The 24476-nt window shown below is 33.7% G+C and overlaps 3 protein-coding genes and 1 pseudogene across 6 annotated transcripts; 3 read left to right on the top strand and 1 right to left on the bottom strand.

The window, feature by feature from the left end:
- Positions 1-932: 932 nt before the first annotated feature.
- LOC100817064 (pumilio homolog 2) lies at positions 933-6621 on the top strand. The gene is made up of 5 exons (XM_003547031.5): positions 933-2896; positions 2982-3144; positions 4849-5012; positions 5653-5911; positions 6074-6621. The coding sequence occupies exons 1-5, from the start codon at positions 1278-1280 to the stop codon at positions 6179-6181; spliced, it is 2313 nt and encodes a 770-aa protein (XP_003547079.1). The 5' UTR covers positions 933-1277; the 3' UTR covers positions 6182-6621.
- Positions 6622-11374: 4753 nt separating this feature from the next.
- On the top strand, positions 11375-17029 carry LOC100816531 (protein LNK1). 4 transcript variants are annotated; one of them, XM_006597283.4, is made up of 8 exons: positions 11445-11835; positions 12649-12808; positions 13272-13812; positions 13927-14281; positions 15034-15720; positions 16138-16283; positions 16530-16665; positions 16760-17029. In XM_006597283.4, exons 3-8 carry the CDS (start codon positions 13475-13477, stop codon positions 16862-16864), a joined length of 1767 nt encoding a protein of 588 aa, XP_006597346.1. In that variant the 5' UTR covers positions 11445-11835; positions 12649-12808; positions 13272-13474; the 3' UTR covers positions 16865-17029. The 4 variants fall into 4 exon arrangements, with proteins under 4 accessions (XP_003547078.2, XP_040865811.1, XP_006597346.1 ...); XM_014768025.3 differs by having other exon boundaries at positions 12632-12808; XM_003547030.4 differs by lacking the exon at positions 12649-12808 and having other exon boundaries at positions 11375-11835.
- Positions 17030-17058: 29 nt separating this feature from the next.
- Positions 17059-19527, bottom strand: LOC100816006 (probable inactive receptor kinase At2g26730). The gene is made up of 2 exons (XM_003547029.3): positions 18996-19527; positions 17059-18304 (listed from the first exon to the last, which is right to left on the bottom strand). Exons 1-2 carry the CDS (start codon positions 19522-19524, stop codon positions 17643-17645), a joined length of 1191 nt encoding a protein of 396 aa, XP_003547077.3. The 5' UTR covers positions 19525-19527; the 3' UTR covers positions 17059-17642.
- A 2317-nt stretch (positions 19528-21844) lies between these two features.
- Positions 21845-23748, top strand: LOC100778393 (cationic peroxidase 2-like; annotated as a pseudogene).
- The last annotated feature ends 728 nt before the right edge of the window (positions 23749-24476 follow it).

Raw genomic sequence — 24476 nt, 5'->3', positions numbered from 1 at the left:
AAACATAGAAAAGGGTAATATAGACATTACGAAAAAATCCTACTTAATTAACAATCTTCTCGGCGAGAGAATTTGGAGGATTGTCTTGTTGCAATCCGTGCAGATATCAGTAAAAGAAAATTCTTCTAAAGATATATATAATTTTATTTTCTTTTATCAATAGATAACAATTAAAAATATTACTCGTGTACTATTTTTCAATTTCCCCAATGGTGGGAAGATTATAGGGATTGATAGAAATGTCTATTAACTGCATGTATAATGGCGTTCAATTATCCCAAAGCAATCTATTTCCACGCGCGGCACCCGCATCAAACCTCCACGATAAAGTACTGATTATGCAACGGGACCCATCCTCACAGCAGAGCGTGCATAACACGCGTCACACAGGACTTTCACCTTCACACTTATTTTTTTTTTTTCATTCCTGAAAATAATAATAATAAAAAAGAAGAAGTAAATTTTTTTTTTTAAAAAAAATAGTACCAGAAAGACTTGCAGCACAGTAGTAGTATTTGTTTTTGTTTCTCCTTTATGTCTGTGTTTGTATGTTTGTTTTGCTGATCTATACCAGTATAAAAAGAAAATACAATTTTATGTAATTGTTTTTGGTTTATATATTTTTTGGACTATTTTATTTTTATTTTTAATAATATTAAAGTAATAATAATTAATTTTTTCAATTATGTAGATTAAAACCAATCTATTAACTAAAATTAGATAACCAACTATTAATTACATTTCATTTTTATTGAAAAATTTATCTTTGAATATTTTAAAAATTTTTAAATTTTCTTTTAACTCACATTAACTTTTCACCATTTTTATATTATTAATTTTTTTATTCTATCATTTTTTAACTATTAAAATTTTTAGAGAGACGGTACCTCTGTTTTCCTGGTATTATATAAATAGAGAGAGACAGAGAAATATGAAGGGAAACTAGAAAGTGTAGAGCGACTCTTCTTGTTCTGCAAGTTTAATGGCGTGAGAGAGTGTGTGTACAGTACCCCTACGGGTGGGTTCCCAGTAACCGTATGAGAAAGTTGAATCTTTGCATGCTTCACCAACTCCTCTCAAATTAAAACCCAGATAGATAGATAGATAGATTTATGTGATCGTTTTTTTTTTTCTTTTGAAATGCAAATGCGATTGTGAGTCCCATCATTTAGATTGTTCAACCCCTCCACTACCCTATCCACACGACGTCGTCTGGTCTCAATGGGTTTTTCTTTTTCCGTTCTGGGGTTCCACTGAGTGTGTTAGTTTTGTTTGAAATGGCGAGAGAGACGATAGAAAAAGTGAGAGACGATGTGGAACTGGAGGAGGAGCTAGAAATGTTGCTGGATGAGATCCCTCACGCCACATCGCACAATCTCCTTCGCTATCATCATCATCATCGGCATGGTCATGGTGATGACGATGGCGGCGCTTTCGTAACGAAACAGACACAATATGGTCATGGTCATGGCCATGGAATGTATTATGATGATGACTTCAAATCCCCTATAAGTGGGTTTTTTCTGCAATCTGACGGTTCTTCTTCGAGTTTGTTCTCGTCATCGCCTCCTCCTTTTGAGGACCTCAAATCCAGCGTGGCTTCTAGAAGCTCCTATTACCCCAACACCACCACCACCAACAACAACAGCAACCTCTTCTTCGATCCTAAGATCCCTGATTCCACTGTCAAGCTCAATGAGGCTGAGAGGTTGGTTCATGAACTAAGCCTCTGCGCCAATTTCAGCAAAATGCACGTTGCTGATAATAATAATAATAATAATAACAATAGACGCCACAATCCCAATGTGCTTACGTTTCGTGATTTTGTCAATCATGTTCACAACACGCGACGAGGTGGGGACTGTACCGATTTTGAGAGAGGGTTTTGTGATTCTGTGGGGTTTCAATCCCCGTTTACCAGGACAAGGAGTCCTATCGCTCCTGCTGCTGAGATTAATTCAGCTTTGTCAGGATTAACTCAGGATCATAAAATACCTAATTTATTTGGATCATCGCTGCAGCCATGTACCGGATGGCGTGAACATGATAGTATGGTCTCTCAATTGAATGGATTCAGTGCTGGTTCAATGGATTCTCTGAGGTGCGGAAGCCAGCTGATGAACGACTACCATTTTAGGGGAGGCATGGCACCGGAGCTTGTTGGTTCCTTGAGCAGGAGTCCGGCGTTTGATTCTTCATTTTATGCGCAGAAATATCTAATGAATTTATTGGAAGAAAGGGGGGGGTCAAGATTGCCTAACAATTCTTTCTGTGGTAATTTTAAGCCTTGTGTGAGTGTTCAGGAGTTGCTGCAGTATGGCCTTTTTCAGCCTAATCCTAATGCAAGAGGTGTGCCACTTTCAAATGCTAGGATCCCCCAAGGTAATCTAGATGCTATTACAAGTGAGGGGAGTTTCATTATACAAGGGGAAGGTTTAAATTATGTAGGGGTTAGTAGGGGTTCGGATCATTCATGGTGTCAGCGTGCTGTGCTCGAAAGTGGCTTTGCTAAGCAGCTACCGAGGTCGGAGCTAGACATCCAACACCAGATTACCGGATATGAAAATCCTAGGAGTCCAAGGAACGCTTGCTCATTCCCTTTGCTACCCAATTATAATTCCCTAGCAGAAGCTCAAGGGTTGATATATTTAATAGCCAAAGACCAGCATGGCTGTAGATTCCTGCAAAGAATATTTGACGAGGGTACACCGGAAGATGTTCAAGTGATATTTAATGAGATCATTGATCATGTCGTGGAACTTATGATGAATCCTTTTGGAAATTACCTAATGCAGAAGCTGTTGGATGTCTGTGATGAAAACCAGAGAATGCAGATGATACTCATGGTGACCGAGGAGCCAGGGCAGCTTGTCAGAATCTCTTTAAACACTCATGGGTAATCATGCTGACTTATGCAAGTCCTGAAATATTATATCGACTGTCTGAAGTTGAATTTGACATTATTTTTTATTTTCTGTCAGCACTCGCGTGGTACAAAAGGTGATTGAGACTCTTAAAACTAGGCAGCAAATTTCATTAGTTGTAGCAGCTCTTGAACCAGGATTCTTGGCCCTCATCAAAGATCTTAATGGAAATCATGTGGTTCAGCATTGTTTGCAATGCCTAAGCAATGAAGATAACAAAGTATGACTTTTATATTTAAGTATTTATTGATTTGGATAAATCTTGTACATGATGTAGTAATAGGTGAACAGAAATTGATCTGGTTAAACCGTTGGTTGCTATGTTTTGTTGAGCTTTTGGATCAGTCCATGACAACTGATCATCTAGTGTGAAAAAACACTTTATTGTTTCCCCTGTTTCATTATGTTCTCAAAAAGTTTATTTTTATTATTCATTGGCATGCAGTGTTGTATAATGATGTTCTTATAATTGAAATTTCAATTTTATCGCCCCTGTGGTTAAATTGAATAAAATTTCAAAGTGTTTTCTTCTTCTTTGGGTATTTTACAAACTTCTTAATCCTTTTTGAAAGGAAAGGCATCACAGGAAGCATTATGGTCATATGCTGTTCTGCTTGACTGGTAAATAGAACAGCTTGGCCAAATTGTTCAAACCTTTATTTTGTTTGCTTGATCACTAGCTTGTTTTTACTTTTCCTAAATATCTAATTCAATGAATTTTTTATTTATTCATCTTTCAATTATGGTCTTGTATGCAGAACATTATGTTTTAAACAGAAGGACTTTGACTTTATAGCCACGTAGTAATACCAAATTCATTTTCATAGATGGCTATTTTTGATACTTGATGTTGTGAATAGACATCAATGTTATCAAAACATTTGAAATGATTTATTTATGATCACATAGTTTACACTCTCCTCTTGGGCACAGAAAAGCCTGAGCTTATAAAATTAAATAATACATTGTACATTACCATGTCATTTAGACTGGACATTTTCTTGTCTAATAGAGTAATGGTTAGTTTCATCATTTTGTATTTTGTGGTGATAACATGTTAATGTCTTAATGATTGTTAGTTATGTCTGTCTGTATTTTATTCTCACAGAATCCAAATGCAGTGATGTAATTGCTCTTTCCGTGCTTTGCTCTTATTGTTCTATTGTTCTAGGTAGCTTTTTTAACCTCCCTTATAGCTGGAAATTCAATGTAGTGGCAAGGTTATAGATAAATATTGTATTATTGATAAATAAACCGTGGGATAGTTTCAAGAACTTATTTAAAATAATGATTTTGTGAAAATGCTCCCAACTACTAATGGCTATGTCATCTGAAACATAGTTTTTGATAGGTTAAAATTCAATACTTTAAGAATCCAAATACAATTGTCTATTGCTTTGTTTAAAAACTTGATCCATGCCACCTTTACTTGCATTGTAAGATTAATGCATTTAGGATTATTAAATTGCATCAACATTCCTGAGATAGAGTCTTTAGACCAACAAACCAATAAAAAAAAATTGTGATGGTCTATATTGTGTAGAGGAAAGGGCTTATGAACTATGGTTGAAGTGAAGTTTGTTGTGGTGTGTATTGCTAGTTTAAGGCTAGGTATATTTTGAGAAATGAAAATGTTGCATAAAATAAATGACAAAGATCTGCTTTACTAATAGAAATGTTATTATAGGACATCTGTTTTGCATGTTTAAAACATTCTTTAAGTATATTGTATGGATATAAGTTTTTTACATGCCCTTAGTTTAGTTGTTAACTGTGCTAATTGATTCAGGCAGATCACTTTGTCGCAAATGTAATTTCTTCACTTGTAAAGATAGGAGTTTGATGAAATTACATAAAAATATGTGTGCAAATATTGATATTTTGTTGCAGAAAAGTTACATTTCCCATTCTTTGCATTGAGCAGTTCATATTTGTTGCTGCTGCAAAGTATTGTGTTGACATTGCAACTCATCAACATGGATGTTGTGTTCTGCAAAGATGCATTGGTCATTCAAGAGGGGAGCACAGAGAAAAACTGGTTGAAGAAATATCTGCTAATGCACTTCTGCTAGCTCAAGATCAATTTGGGTAATTATTTGAAGCGTATTACTTAAAGTATAAAGTACAATAAGCCTTCCACTGATATTTTTTGCATTAAGCATGTATACCTTTTTGTTTATAGATATGTTTTTTTTTTTCCTGGGACAAAGAATCTTAGCTGTAGCAAATTTTCTCTTGTAATTGTTAAAGAAAATTTTTAACTCTTGCCACTGGACAACCATACTTTGTGGAGATTAGGTGTGGCAGTCATGAAACATTATTTTGTTTCCACCTTTTGCATAAGACCATTCCAATGATTCCATCTACTAGATTGATGATGGCAATGTGCTGTGCAATTATGGAAGAGCAAACGCCAAATAATGTGACCAAGGGGACAAATTTTTTAACAACTATTATATTGAAATTTGAAACAGAAATTCATCTATAATTATCACCTTTTTTGATTCAGCTATTTTTGTTCCTGTACTTTTTTTCTTTTTTCCATTTCTCTGCTTCCTTCTATGCTTGGGATTTGTAGTTAACAAATCAATTTTTAATGGAGGGCTATCTACATATACGTTTTTGGTCAATATTTAGAAATAATGTTATACTTTGAAACTGAGATAAGTTTGCTTCCCTCTTGATTTTTCCACTCTACGATCTATTCATTCTATTTTGTCTTATGCAGAAATTATGTTGTTCAATTTATCTTAGACTTGAGGATTCCTTCAGCCACTGCAACTTTAAGCTTGCAATTTGAAGGTAAATATGTGCACCTGTCAATGCAGAAGTTCGGCAGCCATGTGGTTGAAAAATGTCTTGCAGTATTCAATGATGAGAATCGATCAAGAGTCATTCATGAACTGCTCTCTGCTCCTCACTTCGAACAGTTGCTTCAAGATCCACATGCAAATTATGTTATTCAATCAGCTGTTCGACATTCTGAGGTTTGTAACATGATCACTTTATATTCCTTTCACTTTGGTTTTTGCTTCCTATATCCGCAAGTGTTTAAAATTTGTGTTGGCTTTGTCAATGAACATCTTGATTCCTCTGATCTGCTTGCTTGGTATTTCTTTTCTCACGTTCTCCTTTTCCTTCTAATCTAGGGCCATGTGCATAATTTACTAGTCGAAGCCATTGAGTCCCACAAAGCAATTTCACGGAATAGCCCATATTCCAAGAAGATTTTCTCGCAGAAGCTTTTGAAGAAATGATGTATATTATCTCCTTAGCAAGAACTGTTGTTGTTCTACATTAAAAATCATTTTGGAGTTTGCCACTGAACAAATGCATTGCATGGTTATTTAACTGTAAGTTGGGATGCTAATAACCATACAAAGGAGTCAATCCGTTTAGAATTGCTTATCCTTCTGCTCAGCTAATATTTTGAAAAAAATAGAGTAGAGAAAAAGAAAGAGCAGACAATTTTGCTCCCATTTAAAATTTACTTTTGAATGTACTATTCTGTTGTCTTGTATCTCAACTTCATGGATATTATTACTATCATCCTGTTAATTATGGCATTATCACCGGCTGAGAATGTACAGCCTATATTGTTTAGGATGTTTGGTGTTTACTGTAAAATAGTACGAGGAATCTCTCAGAATAACTTCCTTTGTCTTGTGCGCAAGGGAATGAATGACGCCTGTTATTATATTAGCAATTCCCTGTTCTTAATTTTAGAATCTCATTTCCTGTTATTCTTCCTCCGCTATGGAGGTGTTGATTTTCTACAATTTTCTTAGCTACCGGATAAGTTGGGTTTTCCTAGGGGAAAACAAAAATGAAGTGGAACAGACCTGGCTAGCTTAATTGTTTGTTTCTAGTATGGAAGGAAAATGGGGGTTAAAAATCCTTTTCTTCCACCACTTGCCTTTCTCCCGATACATGTTGGCCACTTGGTACTTAATTATACAAAATCTTTATTTTAGTTTCTAACTTTAGAAAACGTTATTCTCCTTATTTTTTGATGCAAAACAATAGTGGAAAAGGATTAAAAGGAGTAGTTTTTTTTTTTGGCAAAATCAAAAACTAAAGTAAGTTTTGTAAAATTAGATACTAAAATAACCGACATTTATAACGCAATTAATTTCTTTCCTTTTATCCTTTTGAACGAAATCTAACATAAAATAGGGATTTTTCACAAGATTTTTGCATAATAAAGCTTCTTGAAGCGTAAGAAACAAATACACTAAAATGGGATGTTTTCGAAACATATAATTTAAAAGGAAAAAATATGTTTAGTCCGTTTGCAAAATTCTTCATTTTAGTTTCTGGCTCTATATTTTACCATTGAACATTTTGATCCCGAACAAAATAAGTATTTTTAGTCCATTGAGACAATGCTGTACAAATTAGATTAACTGCATGTTTGTTTTTCAGTTTCAAACCGATGTTTGGAGTAAAATGAAGTTTACAAAAGCATTTAGATCCTTCCTTTTACAAAACTAAGTTTGCGGAACATTAGATTTATTTTGAAATTTGTGCACTACATTTTTAACTAAAATTCAAACATGCACTCGAAAGACTTCCTTATGAGAATTGGTACACTCTGAGCAGCAGTGCTTCATATTTCTATGATAATAGTATACTACAATTTTGACTTGTGACATTTGTGAATGTATGTATACATGATTTTGATGATGTCAAAAGAAGAATCAAACAAGGCTCATTTTGCTTCAAGATTAATACAAGATTTTTTCAACAAACAAAGCCTTGATTCAATATTTCTTCAAGATCAAGCCTTGCCTCAAAATGTAGAGATTTCAAGTCATCCAAGGCACATGTAATCGATTACCAATACATGTAATCGATTACCAAGGCACATGAAAGTGTGTAATCGATTACACATCATATGTAATCGATTACCAGAGACTCTGAACGTTGGGAATTCAAATTATAACTGTGTAATCGATTACACAAACATTGTAATCGATTACCAGTGGAAAGTTTTCAGAAAATCTGCCAACAGTCACATCTTTTCATTAGATTTGTGAATGGTCATCAAAGGCCTATAAATAGGTGATTTGGGCACGAATTTTAGGCAGAGAGTTTTGCTTGGCAAAAATGTCTTATCCTCTCAAAAGACAATGAGAGAGATTCCAAAAGAACTTCATTGTCAAATGCTCTCTCAAGAAATCCTTGATCAAACACTTGCAAAATCTATAAGGATTCTTACATGATCTTCATTGTAATATTCTTCTCTTGAAGAGAGAATTCTTCTTTCATTCTTCTTATTCAATGAGATTGGTTAAGAGACTGTGAGTCTCTTGTTGTAAAGGATTCCTGAACACAAGGGATGGGTTGTCCCTGTGTGGTTCAGACTTTGTAATGGATTTTACAAAGATAGTGGAAATCTCAAGTGGGTTGCTTGAGTACTGGATGTAGGCACAGGAAGTGGCCGAACCAGTATAAAATTGTGTTTGCATTCTCTCTTCCCTTATCTCATTTATGTTATTGCAATCAATTTTGTCTTGCATGTTTATAGAACATTATTAAATTGATTGTTGTTGCTTCTTCTGCATTCTAAGCCTATCCCTCTTACGATTATTGAGGCCACAAGGTCCAACAACATTGATGATGGAGCATTTCAGAAAACATTATAGTTACAAATTAGAGTAGAAAATCCCCCCTCCCCCGGCAACACACAAACTACAGCATATAAACTGAATTTGGTAACAAAAGATTTGAGTTTCATCATGAAATTCTGGACAAATTAAAGCTTGTTAGCTTCAACTTGAGTTATTTCTCTTCCCAGGTGCCAGTTGCCAGCTGTACCGGTATAACAGTTAAAATTTGACATTTGTCTTTACCTTGTGTTTTGGATGAGAAATTTCAAAATTGCAAGGAATTTGAAATGGCAGAGATTTAGAATTCTTTCATTTTGTAAAGCTTGAATCATAATGCTTTGTGCACATAAGGGGTGAGTCAGGAAGGGTATGTTCCATATCATTCTTCCAGAATAGAACTGTGTCCGGCAGCTAAACAAGGGAAATTAAAGTGTTGATGGTGAGTTAAACAATTGCTTGGACCAAATGAGAACTCACTCTGAACATCGTGTAGTCATGCGCGGTGACATTAACTTCCAAACCTCCTCCTACGGCAGGAGGAGCTTCAACTCACTTATTGGATACTGAATTCTTGGAGTGTGATCAAGGCATTCAATTATTTCTTGCACTGGCATGCACAACCAACGGTTAGAAAGTTGTGTAGGATTAGGAACTTAGGCAAAATGGTGTATACTGACAAATTAATTGTTAAAGATAAAATCGAAATATGAAAGTTAACTAAAAATGAATCTGTTCACTGTTTATCTTAAGAATTTATTTTTGGTTTTGTACAATGTTTCTACTTATTAAAAAAACGTCATCTCTCTTAGAAAAATGTTTTAATATTAATTAATCATAAAATGGTGCAGAACTGCGTAGTATTTGGCTTACAGTATCTAGGGCTGGGGCAAAAGACTTAAGAATCCCCATTAGAATCGTCCTCTTATAAGGATCGAGCTGATAATCGAGTCAGTATATTTTTTATATAAAAATAATTAAGGTATAATCATAGATATTGCTATGACGAGACTATCATATCAGGTACTATCAGTTTTTTTGAAAATTGTTTCCAAATCTAATGTTTTAAAAAACCAAAAAACAAGAAACAATTGAAAAAAAGAAGATATCAACTTGTAATTTTGAAAAAAATTATTTCTATTTTAATAATTGATTTTGTTGAAATCTAATAATTAAAATTAATTACTTATTACAACAATTAGATTTAAAAAAAAAACCATGAAGTAAAAAATAACTTTAAAAAATTTACTCTTTTGTTTTCTATAAATGCTCTATCCAAGTGATTAGGATTACGGATTAAATATTTAAAAAATATAAATAGGATCCAACAACACAACAAACACTTTTGAATGTTCTCAAAGGACGAATAAATTTTAGAAAACAGAAAACAAATTGTCAAAACAGTAAACAAACAACTAGATTTGTTCTAATTGCTTGATTGCATTTGAATTATATAAGTCTTCAATCTTGCTTATTCTATAATGAGCAACTTGTTGAAATGTCTTCTTAGACTGAATGCATGCATGCATCATTTCACCAAACAGAAAGTGTTTTTAATCATGGCAAATTCTTCTAAGGCTGGCCTACATAGATTCGAGTGTCATAATTGGTCAGGAAGTATAAAAACATGGAATACATGACATGTGCGACTCAAAGTGACTTCTTTATATTTTATCTTATTATATATATATATATATATATATATATATATATATATATTTCTATCAAATATCAAATTTTATAAGAAAAATGATTGATTGATATTTAAAAATTATATTTTACATCAATCGAACTAAAATATAATTAAGGGATGCAGTTATTTCAGTCCCGCGGGGGTAAGGCTCTCATGGCCAGCCTAGCAATATGTGCTTCAGCGGCAAAAGAAAATTGAGTCCTTTCTCTCTCCTTGTGGTTGGTAGAGAAATTTGTGCATTCAATTTATATACTTTGAATTGTTGTTTTAAATTTTAATAATAAAAGTTTTCCTTTCTGAATTCTTAAAAAAAGAAAAGTTATTAATATGATGAAAGGAGGGCAAAAACAATTGAAGGAGGGAAGGACCTAGTTCCAACCTATAAAACTAAATAACATTAAAAGATAAAATACTATTCTAAGACCAACCAATGTAGTCCTTCAACCACTTAACTTTCTCATTTTTTAATTTTTTTGGTCCATCCTAATTTTCTGTTTACTATATTTGAGCCTATGCAAACTATCTTGACCTTGTTATTTATTTATTGTAATATTCTTGGATTGGACTCGAGTGATAAAATGGTCTGAAGATGTCATTTAAGTCTTATTAAAAATATTTCTTTAAATGTCATTTACTAAGATATAGAAATATTGCTTTAAATTAGAGGTTAAATTAGTCAGTAAGTCATAGATTTTTTAAGTAGAACTCTAAACTAAAAAGAAAGTTTAATCGAATCCTTGCAAATTTTTTGTAAAAGAGTTTTTGAAGTTAGTTTATGTTGGCTTGAAACTTTTAGAAAATGACAATTTGTAGCAGGTTTAAGAATCCTACTCATTAATTTTTTTACAAAATCAAGAAACTAATTATATATATATTTTTAGTTTGAGGACTTAATTAAAAGATTTCCAGTAGTTGATGAACTTAACGATTGATTTAAATTAAATTAAAGTATCATAATTATCAACAAAAACCAATAAGTGTATTTTAAAATTTAAAAATTCCTTAAAGCACACAGTTTGCAAAATCCAAGTTTTTAATACGTAAAGTATCTGTTCGTACAAGTAGTATATACTTTTTATTTATTTATTAGTTTGACCTTTGAGCCCACCAAATATACATAGCACCACTCTCACACAGATTTCTACGGTGGAGGTTCCAAAGTGGGGATTATTATATTCAGGAAAAAGAAAGCAAAAATATTGTTTGGAGGATGGGCACGTGCCTATGGCACTCCGAGTGGGTGCCCGGCACGTGTCGCGGTGGCGAAACCGAAACTCGTCGTGGACCAATAGAAACGCAGTAACTGATCGGATCTTAAGCACCCAGCTCCCATCCACGAACCATATTTGATATCCATGTCCGTGCCACGTGTCGGTTTTTGCGTGATACCTTTTGCCCAAATTAAAAAATAGTAATAATTTTTTAAAGAAGAAAATTCTGCGGGCAAGTTCAAGTTGGAGGATAGTAAAGAAGGGTCTGGAAAGGAATCCCCACGCGTGAGGTGAACAAACAACGAAACCAAACCAACGCTTCCCACTCCAATTTCTCTGAATTTTCTTTCGCTTCTTATTCCCAAACTCTGTGATTTTGCACGAAATTTCATCTTCAGGTCAGTTTCAATTTTTTGTTTGCTTAGTTAGTTAGTTTCGTCACGCTGATTTCTCGTTTATGTTTTCTTCTTTGTTCTTTGCATGCTTTATTAGTCTTAGTTGATTGATGAATAATAAAACTAAGCCTCAAAAAGAAAGAGCTCTTCAACTGAGCTTCTTCACGCTTTTCTTCTTCTTCTCCTTCTAGAGGCTTTAGTTTATAGTTTATAACGTTAATTAGGCGAAAGAGCTTCTAATTCACTCTTTTATATCCTGGTTTTAAATTCCTTATTATTTTTCCGCAACAACCTAGTTGTTATCATCAGTGCATGACTTATAATTGCTGTGATTTTTATTTATTTAATTTAATTTTAATTGTAATTTTGGTCGTTTGGTGTTTTTGATTTTAGTATAACATAGCAATCCGGTTGGTGCGATGTTTAGGAAGTAAGGAAATGGTGAAAATGATATTTCAATTTTCTGGATCTACAAATTTCGCTCGTTTTGTTTTTCAGAAAGCAGATTTGTTCTGGTGATTTTACTGTAGAAATTTGTAGTAAGTTACTAAATAAGATGAAAGTTTGGCCATGCTCTGCTCTGGACTACTTTAACATAAAAAAGAAAAATGTTCGTAGAGCTGTTAAAACTTGAAACAGGAACTGTTTGGATCCTGTTTTATAATTTTAAGATCAAGTACGTACAGTTGTATCTGTTTTGCCAGTTTTGTATTTCTTGAACTATTTGACGATGGTAGATTTATCTAAACTATTTGACAAATTATTTCTATATTCAAAATTTCCAAATTCGGCTGTGTAGCATAATCTTATTAGCAGGCTGTTGTGCAATCTGATCTCAAAAGAGCTAGAGATGAAGATGTCGCTTGGTAGTTTGTTAATAAGACTCCTGAAACACTACCCTTGAAAAGCTAGTTGTGGATTGGTGGTGGGGTAGCTGATGCTACAGTTAATTTGAAGTGTACAGTACTCGTTAATGGTAAATTTGAAACTTAAATTTGTGTAACTTTCCTTCTACTCTTTGCCTGCATCAGCTCCACTTTTTCCATATTTGAATACCCCGGCTCTTAAAATACCCCATGTTAACTGATCAGGCCTAAGCTTCGTTGAGTTTCAGTTTGAATCTTGGATGACATGGTTCATATGTTGTAAGGTGATTTTTTATCGTATGGTTATTCCAAAACTCTTCTTGCAGGGTAGCATCCTCTTTTATGAATAATGGAAAAACTTTTGGGTTGTATTGTTATTTCTTGTTTCCTTTTTCCTGCTAATACCAACAGAGTGGTAGGGGTTGCATTTGTGTGAGCTTTAATGAAATTATAAGTCTGATGCTTGCTATTTCTCTCTTTATCAGGTTTGATGCCATATGTTTATCAGTTTCTTACACTATGTGATGCTAGGTTATTCAAGTTATTTTCTTATTATGTGTCTTTGTGTTACAGCTTGAAGATTAGATAACGTGTGGGATGGATTTGGTGAAAATGATGATCATAGAGTGCCCCATGCTAGTGACAAACATAATAATCAGTTTGTAATACAAGGAGATAGCTGTAAGAAAACACGTCTTGAATTACATGGTATCAGAAATAGTGATTATGTGAATAGCTACGGTACTCAGGGTAAAGAGGAATTGTACTTAGAAAATATGATTCAAAAAGAAAGAATGCTGGAAAAGGATTCATGGTCTCACACACCTGAAGGTGTGTTTTCTTCATGTGGTAGTGACTCAAGCAAAGAAGCCAAAAGGCTAACATCAGATGACACGGGCATGCCCGATCATTGCTTCAAGAGCAGTAATTTAGATTCTGGTGGTTGTGAGCTCTGTGAAGATGATATTATCTTGGGAGACAAGTGTGTGGTGGAAAATGATAGTGTCTGTCAATATCCAACCAGTCACATATCCCAAGTTGACAATGAACTCAGTTTTCTTGATAATGATGGGTGGCTGGATATAGGAGACTTTGAAGATGTTGACAGGATGTTGTACGGATTTCTCCTATTTGACAGAAATTTCCTCATCTTTCCCTTTGTTTGAAATCCTAATCAATTCATTACAATCATCATATATGTATCTGAATATCACTTTTCAAATTGCAGAAGTTGTGATTTAACATTTGGAGCGGGAAGTCTCAATAACGAAGAGGAGTTTTGCTGGCTCTCATCTTCTCATGGTGCTGAAGGTTCTGATGATGCATTGAAGTCTGACTTCAAGTTTTCATATGCAGAAATGAGTCCATTGAAAAATATATCAGATTATAATATGGATTCCAAGGAAAGTATTGTAGGTCTTCCGATCAATGATCCCAACCAAAGATCATCTGCTCTTGATGAAAAAATCAGGTCTCAAATGGATGTTATTGACAATGGTGTCCCTGCTCCATTATCAATGTTCAGTGAGAGTGATTCAGACATGAAATCTGTTAATATAGATGACTTGCTGCCCAAAGAAAAGGTTGCTTACTCTTTCATTTTATTTCACTATATTTTTTCTATTTTATAACTTGGTAAACATTTGTAATGAGCTGGTAAAAATTGTTTATTGACATATATATGCCTTTGACCTGGTAAAAATTGTTAATGCCATTGAATTGAGTTATTGAATATGGTAATACAAGTATGCCACGAGCTGCTATAGAACTGATTATGTTTGACATTTCAAGGATAAAAATGTTGGAATTCATATATTTTAGATAAGGTTCAGTTGATTTCTGAATATAATTACAAAATCAGCCATTTAAAAGAGTTTTATAATTTATTAAATCAAGCAAAATTCTATCATTATTGATTCCTAAAACTAAGATATAGAACTTGAAACCTTTTTAGTATACAGTTTTCATAAGATGATTTTATGGCATATTCATGACCTATAAGCTTTTATCTTGATTAGAATAGTATCTAATAATGAGTGGGCATTAAGGACAATCTAGTAATTACCTCTATTTGATATAAATTATGTTTTTTTAATGTTTCACTAGTTTTGTTTTGTTGATGGACAATTGGGCTTGAGTCCTTTATGTAATACTCAGAAAGTCAAGATCTATTGTTTCATTTTCACTTCAGGGTGATTTGTTAGATTTACTTGGTTTCCAATGTAGGTTTAATAGCAAGGTTGGACTATTCTGAATTAATTTTATTAGGGTGAACCTATAAATGGAACTACATTGAATCTTAATTAGTACATCACCAACAATTTCTGATTTACAGCTGCAGAGGAAGTTGCCAAAGCCATCAGCGGGAAGGCGAAAAAATGGTTACCTACAAAATGGTGGTTCTGTGCATCCTTATGCTGATCCAGAGCAATGTGCAGATACAAAGCAATCCTTTGGAGCCTCTTCCAGTGGGGTTACTTCTCTTGATAGCATCCAGAAACATAAGTTGAACATAGATTCTGATTCTTTAGGCTGTATACAGACACAAATTCCTATGACACGCCCTGACTATAGTCATGCTCCAAATCACACTTCCCTCTTTCCGACTTTGTCTGGATCAAGATCTGAGCATGATGGACATCTGTCTCCTTCTCTTAAAGAATCATCTTATGCATCAAACATGGAGAGTTCCCATGGTCATTCTTTGGAGGCTGCGGCCTTGAAAACAAAAGAGAATAGAGAAAAGTTGTATAATTGCTGTGATGGACCCCTAAATAGTAGTTTCAAAAATGAAAATACACCAAATCAAATGCCATTTTGCAGTCCGGGTTCAGCTCAGCAAGTAGGTCATCATTTTGAAAATGAAAATGAAGGTCATAGTGAATTCCGAGGAGTTGGCCTAGGCTTTTCACCAGAAATAGATTCATCAACAGTGCAGGAAAGCTCATCCATGGGCTCTGCTCTGGACCAAGCTTCACTTGAAGCAACTAGCTTTTGCCACCTGCAACAGATCATGGATCAGGTATTGGAATCTTGTGTGATGTTCAAGTTTGATTCTGTTTGTTCTTATATTGTTTTATTTTAAGAGGAAAGAGTATATTATATTTATCACCTCAATATTGCACTCTAAACCCGTTTTTTAAAGGTTAGCTTTGATTTTGATCACTTATGCTTAGTTCTGTAGAGAAAATAACATGTAAATATACAGCTAATCAGTTGGTAGTGCTTTATGTGAAAATCAAGAAGAAAAAGTTTCTCTTCCCTGGTGGATCCTCCTTTTCCTGGGTGGAGTTATATTCCAAGTCCCGTGATTGTTAAAGTTTTGCTTTGCCATCCAAGCCTTTAAAACATTCTTGTACATAAAATGTGTTATTTACCTGCATGTGACTTATTGCTGAAAATCTTTACTTTGTCACACCAAAAATTTGCTTGACTGCAGTTGGATATTAAAACCAAAATGTGCATAAGGGACAGTCTATACCGCTTGGCTAAGAGTGCTGAGCATAGACACAATAATTCAAATGCAAATGGTTGCATTGGAGACGATGAAACATGCAAAGCAATGATGGCGCAGGATGCAAACAGGTATTGTTCACTTTCTTCGCTTCAGATTTATATTTTTCTTGACTACAAGGTAGCCAATATAAACAGCCATTAGAATAGTGTAGCATGATTTTGCGTGTTAGTAGTTCTGTGTTCTACTTATCTGGCATTTGTAGTGTTTCCAAAGATGTAATATTCTTTTATTCACATGCTGACACATAACAATGTTCTTTGGATTTATCTCGTGTTTATGAATTAATCTTTTTGATAACACATAGTTTCATTCAGGTGTGCCGGATTAATGGATATGGAAACTGACACAAACCCCATTGATCGGTCTGTAGCACACTTACTGTTTCACAGGCCCTCAGATCCATCAGTGTTGCTTCCTAACGAAACTTTACCTTTCAAATCCAGTGCCACGGTATGCTTTCATGAATTTTTAACATTTTTCGATGAAGTAGAATTGTAAAAAAGTTCTCTTTGGTCCGAGCCCCATTTTCTGGTTTAAATGACAGATGCATCATGGATCAGTGATCAATCCACCAGTGAAGACTGAGAAACAGGTCTGTCAGGAAGATTCTACTGGAGTGGAAAAAAAGGTTTTACGGGGTAACACCTAATGAAAGTGAAACCAGCGTTGGCGCATTTCGTTGTACAATTTATACTTTTCCGGTCATTGTCGTATATGATGATGTATAATTATTTCGGGCTAACTCGGATCCCTTTGTTAATTTCTGAAGCATTTTTGCATAGGATGCCATAATACTAATGTAACTTTGTGCTAATCAAATCATCAAAAGGTAGCATACGATGATTTAGTGTAATGCTACGCTCGCAACTATTTTCACCCGAAAGATCACAATTATCCTGCGCAGCCCATGATCACTCATCAAATTAATTTGAAACTAGCGTCACTTGATTGTACCATTTATTTTCTGGAATGAATCTTTTCTCATGACATTTTTAAAGTGATAAGATTATGAGAAGACCTTAAATAGTAACTTGAAATTTTGTTTATAAGTTTAACTTATTTAAGATTCTTGCGCGTTTCTTTATTCACGTGAAAAATTCACGAGGGTGTATTTTCAGTTTTTTTTATAGGATCCCCTTTAAAAATCATGTGAATAAGTTTTTTCTTAATAAACCCACCTTTTCCGCGTGCTATAGCACAAAAGAAAGAGAAGACACAAAGACATAAGATTGAATTAGACCAAATAAATATAAATTCTTCTCGTGTAAATAACATATAGATAAAACTTTAAAAGTGAGTTTAAGAGTTTATTTTGAGAGAGAAAGAGAACAAACATGATGCACAATAAAAATGCGTAACTTATGATCAATGTACTACTTTAATGTTAAAAGAAAAGGAACAATATAATTCAAGCTCTCATGCATAATCTATCTTTCATCTCCAATGATAGAAGTGCTGGTTGAAAGGGAATCATCAGTTAGGGACCTATCCACAGATCCATCATCATCATCTTCGGGTGCCTGCTGTATTTTCTCCACTTCCCTCATCACCTCCTTCATCTCAGGACGCTTTTCAGGGAACCTCTCAATGCAACGCATTGCAATCTGCAGCAACCTCAGCATCCCAGGAAGTGCACTCTTTTGGCCACAAATTTCTTTGTCAAATATCTCAGCAGTCCATTCCTCCCTTACAGCTCTGTGAACCCAACTGCATAGATCCACCCCATTGGTCCCTGGTGGAGCTGAGCACACAGACACTTTCCCAGTTAGAAGCTCTATCAGAAGTGATCCATAGCTCCAAACATCGGATTGCACTGTCACCCTTCTTGCATACCCGTATTCAGGTGATTTGTAGACAACCATGTGCTGAGCTGCAATTGGTTGTGCTATCAAGGATGCAAGACCGAAGTCAGAGACAAGAACTGCATCGTTTTCATCGAATAATACGTTTGAAGACCGCAAGTTGCCGTGTGGGACAACGTTGTGGAACTTGCTGTTGAGGTGCAGGTACACCAATGCTCGAGCCACTCCTCTTGCAACTGACAATCTTGAGTTCCAACTGAATGGGACTCGGTTTCCACCTCTACCATCTGAAATATATATGTCAGGTTTTCAGGGCACAAACCAACATATAGTTTCATTGCCAATTCATTATTATCTAGTCGTGAGATAAAAAATCACTTTATATATATAACTATACAATTAATCCGTGTACTGAAAAACTAAATATATTGAACTGAACAACATTTTTGTTTTCAGTTTTCTCTTAAAATAGCTAGATAGATACACGTGAGTTTGAGGTTTTGTAAAAATTGATTCGACAAGTGATCTGTGTAGTGAAATCCCTCTCCCATGTCAAAGGTTTGGTGTGTGGATTAATTTTCAGAACTAAAGCTATAAAAAATATATGTCAAAAGGTTTAGGATGAAACCTTGAAGGTGATTATTTATATTTTAACCAAACGGGGACCAGAGTTAGAAAACATTCTGCTCCCATCAGTCAATTTTGGGATCCTTACCTTGACCTTTTTCCTTTTTTTCTTTTTTAATAATAGGGATAATGATTTGCACTGTTTGATTATGAAGGAAAATTATATAATGGGAAATGTTTCTTTTTTTGGTTAGTGGAAAATATTTCTAATGCAGTAATGCCGACTAAGTTGTTGTTGTATTCATTATCTGTATGCTGCTTTTTGCAGATTTTTCTAATAAAAAAAAGTTCACTAATGCACACAATATTAAGAGTAACTTAAAAAAAATGAAGCAAGTTGATGTAAATTACCATGAAGCCGGGAGAAAAGATTTCCCCTCTCTGAGTATGTGTAGAGCATAAGCTTCTCATCTCTGGAATGGTAGTAAGCAAGCAAAGGCAACAAATTGGGGTGCTTCATCTCAGCAATCGCATTTAATATCTTTGCAAATTCCTCCTTAGAGAGTGGTTTTAAGTCCCTTAGCCTCTTTACAACAATGGTAGATCCATCATTCAGCATAGCCTTATAACTATTTCCCAAGATCCCGTGACCCAGTGCCTCAGCAGAAGCTCTAAGAAGTTCACCCATTTGAAATCTTGCCTTATCATCAAAGAACACGAGTTCCTTTCTCTCTTCCACTGTCACCATCTTTGTCCCCTCTCCTATTTCTATCTTCTTGTCAACACTGATTTCCACATCATCACTCTCTTTTTCTTTGACTGTGGGAATCTGCCCTAGCTTCACTATTTTATTGAGCTTTCTGGTTGTGTTGTAGTAAAGCAGCAATAACAATATAATTGCAAGCAGAAGAACCACATTGAGAATAATTGAAATATTCATTTAATGAAGGTGTATGAGAGGTGGAGCTATAGATGTGATGCTTACTGAGATTGAATCTTGAAAGCAGTGTTGTTGCAGCTATGGCATGAGGATTTTACGAGTGAAAAATGGGCTGAACTGCTGCTCGATGAAATCATAGACACATTACATTTCTCCAATGGATGAAACTAGGAACTGTTAAGGTTGAGGACCTAAACAATAAATTCCTAGTTGCAGACAATAACAAGGGCATCTACTTATTGATATTCTCCTGAGAATCCTAAGATTCTGATTTACATATATAGTTTAACTCCATGTATTCGATGTTTCCTGCAGTCAGTGCAAACCAAGTGATGATTTGTGTGCGTATGAAGTTTATGATCACTTAGGACCTATCAAGTAAATTGGAATGTTGTATATGACCAAGGTCTTGAAAAAAGGTGGTTCTTCTTGTAACTCACAAAATCAGGACGGCCAACATTGTCCCTAGTGTGAGGCAAATTTTGAGCTGGTGCAAATTAACGTGAGAACTAGGCAAATTTCTATGTGGGGGATCACGTATATTGATAGTATCATCATATTAGCTTCAAAAAATTGGAGTTATGCTACTGAAAAGCGCGTTGTAGTTACAATTGACCGCAATTGGCACACATGATATATAATGTTAGAAGTCTCTTGAGAGAAAAGATAATAATATTATGGCGTTACATAAATTTAAATGATAGCCATGTATGATAATTATATTCATTGTGAGTGCACTTGCCACAAATGCAAGCCATGTACTAATATTTAGTATTTGATTATTTTTTGATATAATTCTATGCTAACCTCACTGATGAAAAGTAAACCCAAATTATTTAGTGTGTTTTAGGAAAATTTTATTTGATAATGATCAATAATAAAATAATGCGGTGATAACACTCTCTAGAAAAATGGAGTATTAATATCAGTGAAACATTTAACTAAACTTGATGTATTATTTATTTAATATATTTTGAAATTCATAGTTTTTTTTATGCATATATTTTACATTTAATATCTTATAATTTTTAAGAATTGTATTTTTCAAAGTATGTCTATATTGTACCAAGATATGTCCTACTCCCATACATCTATAAATATCCATGCATCTACTCCATGTTGCAAACAAGCCAAGAAATCCAAATCAAGTGATTTTTTTTTTTTTTTTATAAAAAAATGATGGTTGAGACCCATCACGTGCCACAATTACATTTTCCCACAATTGCTCGCACTAGTAAAAAATTGCAACGAAACTACGACTGCAAGTGCAATCACAATTTATTAGAGCTATGATTTAGAGTATATCGGCCATAATTATGAGGCTTTAGAGGAATGCGGTAAATTTAAATAACTCCATTTTAGATGACTAATGCAATTAATACGAGTAACTAACCATTTTGAAAGTACACAAGAGAATTGCATCAATAATCTACAATGAGGTTTTAACCCCAATTTTACTCGGGGTCGGTTAGACAACTCTAATAATTAAATAGAAGATTTCTGTACGTACCATACTAGTACTGTCATTTGATCTGTCGTCCAGGTATTAATAAATTGCAAACTGGTGCCGATGCTACATTTAGAGGGTCCTTGAACTGCATGCTAACCAAATTCAACAGCCCTTTTCATTTTCGCAAATTATGGACTTCACCAAAGAAGATTCGACCGCTGCTATAAATAATATATATCTTGCTTCCCAGAAGAACATTTCTCTGCGCCATTTCCACGCCAAATTATCAATTTACTAGAACCAAACATCTAAGTTAATTAATAACTTTGACCAGCCACTTCAAGCAAGATACTAGCTTCTAATAATTAATTGAAGTCAGATCAATCTCCATAACTTAATTCGTATAATATCTTTTGATAAACAATGAACTCAGATTAATGACTTTCCTTTGCTAGCTAATCCAATTCTCCTTACACATGGAACAATTCTCAGGAAGACTTATGGTCAAAAGGTTAGTATAATTAAGAGAATAACACTAGTGATCCCAACGCTCCTTGGCCCTGCGCTTGCACCATATATATAATTTTCCATATAATGACGCAACTCATATTTTCAATTCGTTTATGCATGGCAATTAATTTGTAGCAGTTGGCTTTGCTTACTCATTCTCCCAATAATCTGAAACCCCTATAAATACATACACTCTTAACACTCCCAGCCACACCCTCCCCTTTCAAAAGCACTTTTTTTCTCTCTCACGAAACTTGCACTACCAATTCAATCTAGTATGCTATACTGCTGCTACGGTATAAGCAGCTAGCTAGTATCTATAATTAAATAAGTATATATTAATTCCTTAAATGTTAAAAAATGGAGGGTGGTTTGTGGAACAAAGAGTTGCTTCTAAAGTTTGTTGTGCTTGCTGTGGCTGTTGTGAACACACTGCAACGGAATGGCGAAAGGCACGTGTGTAGGGTTCTATTCGAGCACATGTCCACGTGCTGTGTCCATTGGTCAGACCCTACTTTAGCTGGTCCAATACTTAGGATGCACTTCCATTTTTGTGACGCGTCTGTTCTCATAGCCGGTGATGGTGGCACTGAGAGAACAGCAGGGCCAAACCTTAATTTGAGAGGATACGAGGTTATTGATGATGCTAAGGCTAAGCTCGAGGCTGTGTGCCCTGGTGTTGTCTCTTGTGCTGATATCCTTACCTTTGCTGCTCCTGATTCTGTAGTTCTGATAATTTTTCTCACTCGTGTACTAATTATAAGACATAATTAATTAATTTGTTTATTAAAAAAATTAATTAGCTTAATTATTAATATTAAATTTATCTTTAATTTTAACAAAAATTATTCATCGTCTTTAATCATAATTTATGATATTTTAGTAAAAAAATAATTAATGAAAAAAAATATGAAATGATATCTTATAACAAGGGATAAAAAAAAATTATTGACTATGTCTTAGATAGTAATATTTATTGAATTTTTTTTCAAAATATAACTTAATTATCTAATCATCATGATATGGAATAATATTAAAAATATTATACTAGTTAGTATGAGTTATATATATGTGTTGCATCTTGCATGCATGCAGAGTGGTGGACGTACTAAGTTGGTAAGTGCCCACTGGACGCAGAGATGGAATGGTTTCAATAGGAACAGAAGCCTTAAGCTTGCCTGGTCGTAATGATAACGTCGCAACCCAGAAGGATAAGTTTTTAAAAAAGGGTCTTAACACCGAAGACCTCGTCATTCTTGCTGATACTCGTACTTTTCAATTAAACTCGAGTAATTTGTTACAGTTTTCTATTTTTTTTATAATTATATCCGCAAATCTATAAAAATAGTTATTTGTAAAATAAATTAATCTAAAACACGCAGAAAATCGTTTTCTTGCAAATCGATATCCTCATTTATGTTGCACGATTTAAGGCATTTATAATGAAATATGATAAAAAAATACAAGAACACACAAAAAATAGTAATTTAAACCATGCTGCTCCCTATTAACTTCAACTTCGAGAGATAATTTGATTTGTACTTAATTTATTAAAATTAAGAAAAATAATTAATTTAATTGATAATACTAAATTATCATAGTTTTTAATGTTTTTTTCTTTTTTATATGCATATTATTATAATCTCTTTTTTAATGAGAAATATTTTTAATTTAAAAATAATTAATGCATGAGATAACCTGAATTAAATCTTATATAAAAAAAATTAAAAAAATTATATCTTATAAATAAAATCAAGAAGTAGTATAATAAATAAAAAAATATTCTGGATTGGCGTTATAATTAATAAATAACATACATATTACATGAGTGATGAGAAATCCTAGCCATACATATTTTTAAATATACTTCTTTTAATGCACTATTAAATTATGAGAAAAAATCATTAATTTCTTACGATTTCTGCATGACTGATATGAAGACATTAATTTGTGTGATATAGGTGGGCATACGATAGAATATACAAGCCGAAAGGAACTGATCCTTCATTTCTTCCATTTCTGCGACAAAACCAACCAACGAAGCGAGTGGCACTAGACACTGGTAGCCAATTCAAATTCGATACATCATACTTCGTTCTGCTTTGGACTGATTCTTCCACAAGAGGCTTTAATTTGTTCAGAAATACTTGGCCACGGCTCCCTTCAAAGTCCAATTCGGAAAGTCTATGATCAAGATGAGCAACATTGGTGTCAAGACCGGTTCTCTGGGTGAAATTCGCAATAAATGTTATGCTATTAATTAATTAGTTAATTGTTATAGTGAATAAGAGTGAGCTTTTTCGGTGTGGCAGTTAATTGCACACTCTTCTGCATGCCAAGATTAAACTTCTATACACCTCCTTAATTTATGTCAGCAAAGTATAAAGTATGAAGTCTTCATTCTTTACTTATAAATGGATACAGCAATAAAGATATTGGAGACAATGAAATAAAAATCATTTAAGATCTGTTCATCGCAGAATTTGACTATGACCGCAGAAAAGCTAGCAGTGAAATGAAATTATTATATCTTTTACTTTTTGTTAGCTAGTTACTAGTATGAAGTATCCATCTTTTTTTAAAACAAAAATCCCTAGTCACTCCGAATGTAATGAGTAGTAATTCCCTCTTATTGTCTAGTTATAAAAATCTTTTAATTAATTTATATTTCTTAAAAAAATAATTAATTTAATTAATCACATTAAATTTATTAATTATTTATATTATCATTTTAAAATTATTTTTCATTATCCCTCTATCCACTTAAAACATCGATAATACATGATTGTTTAAATGAATTATTTATCTTATATTTATGAGTCATGTAATGTAATGATACATATATTTAAAAATTTTACATAAAAAATTACTTTTATACTAAAATTGCTAAAGTAAATACTTAACTTGAGTCACATTAAATTTGTAATTAAAAATTGATTCTTTAATTAATAAGAATGAATTAAATAATTATTGTTTATATAAAAAAACTCAC

Source organism: Glycine max, chromosome 15 (genome assembly GCF_000004515.6).
Source record: "Glycine max cultivar Williams 82 chromosome 15, Glycine_max_v4.0, whole genome shotgun sequence".
Taxonomy (NCBI): domain Eukaryota; kingdom Viridiplantae; phylum Streptophyta; class Magnoliopsida; order Fabales; family Fabaceae; genus Glycine; species Glycine max.
The sequence above is the reverse complement of the archived record's forward strand: the minus strand, read 5'-3'. Positions and strand labels throughout refer to the sequence as shown.

Excerpts from the sequence above, each read along its gene's own strand:
- LOC100816531 (XM_003547030.4), top strand. The coding sequence starts at position 13,475 with ATGATTCAAAAAGAAAGAATGCTGGAAAAGGATTCATGGTCTCACACA. Across the intron at positions 15,721-16,137 it reads TGCAACAGATCATGGATCAG|TTGGATATTAAAACCAAAAT; the intron begins GTATTGGAATCT and ends GCTTGACTGCAG. Across the intron at positions 16,284-16,529 it reads ATGGCGCAGGATGCAAACAG|GTGTGCCGGATTAATGGATA; the intron begins GTATTGTTCACT and ends AGTTTCATTCAG.
- LOC100816006 (XM_003547029.3), bottom strand. The coding sequence starts at position 19,524 with ATGAATATTTCAATTATTCTCAATGTGGTTCTTCTGCTTGCAATTATA. Across the intron at positions 18,305-18,995 it reads TCTTTTCTCCCGGCTTCATG|ATGGTAGAGGTGGAAACCGA; the intron begins GTAATTTACATC and ends TATATATTTCAG.
- LOC100817064 (XM_003547031.5), top strand. The coding sequence starts at position 1,278 with ATGGCGAGAGAGACGATAGAAAAAGTGAGAGACGATGTGGAACTGGAG. Across the intron at positions 5,013-5,652 it reads CTAGCTCAAGATCAATTTGG|AAATTATGTTGTTCAATTTA; the intron begins GTAATTATTTGA and ends TGTCTTATGCAG. Across the intron at positions 5,912-6,073 it reads CAGCTGTTCGACATTCTGAG|GGCCATGTGCATAATTTACT; the intron begins GTTTGTAACATG and ends CTTCTAATCTAG.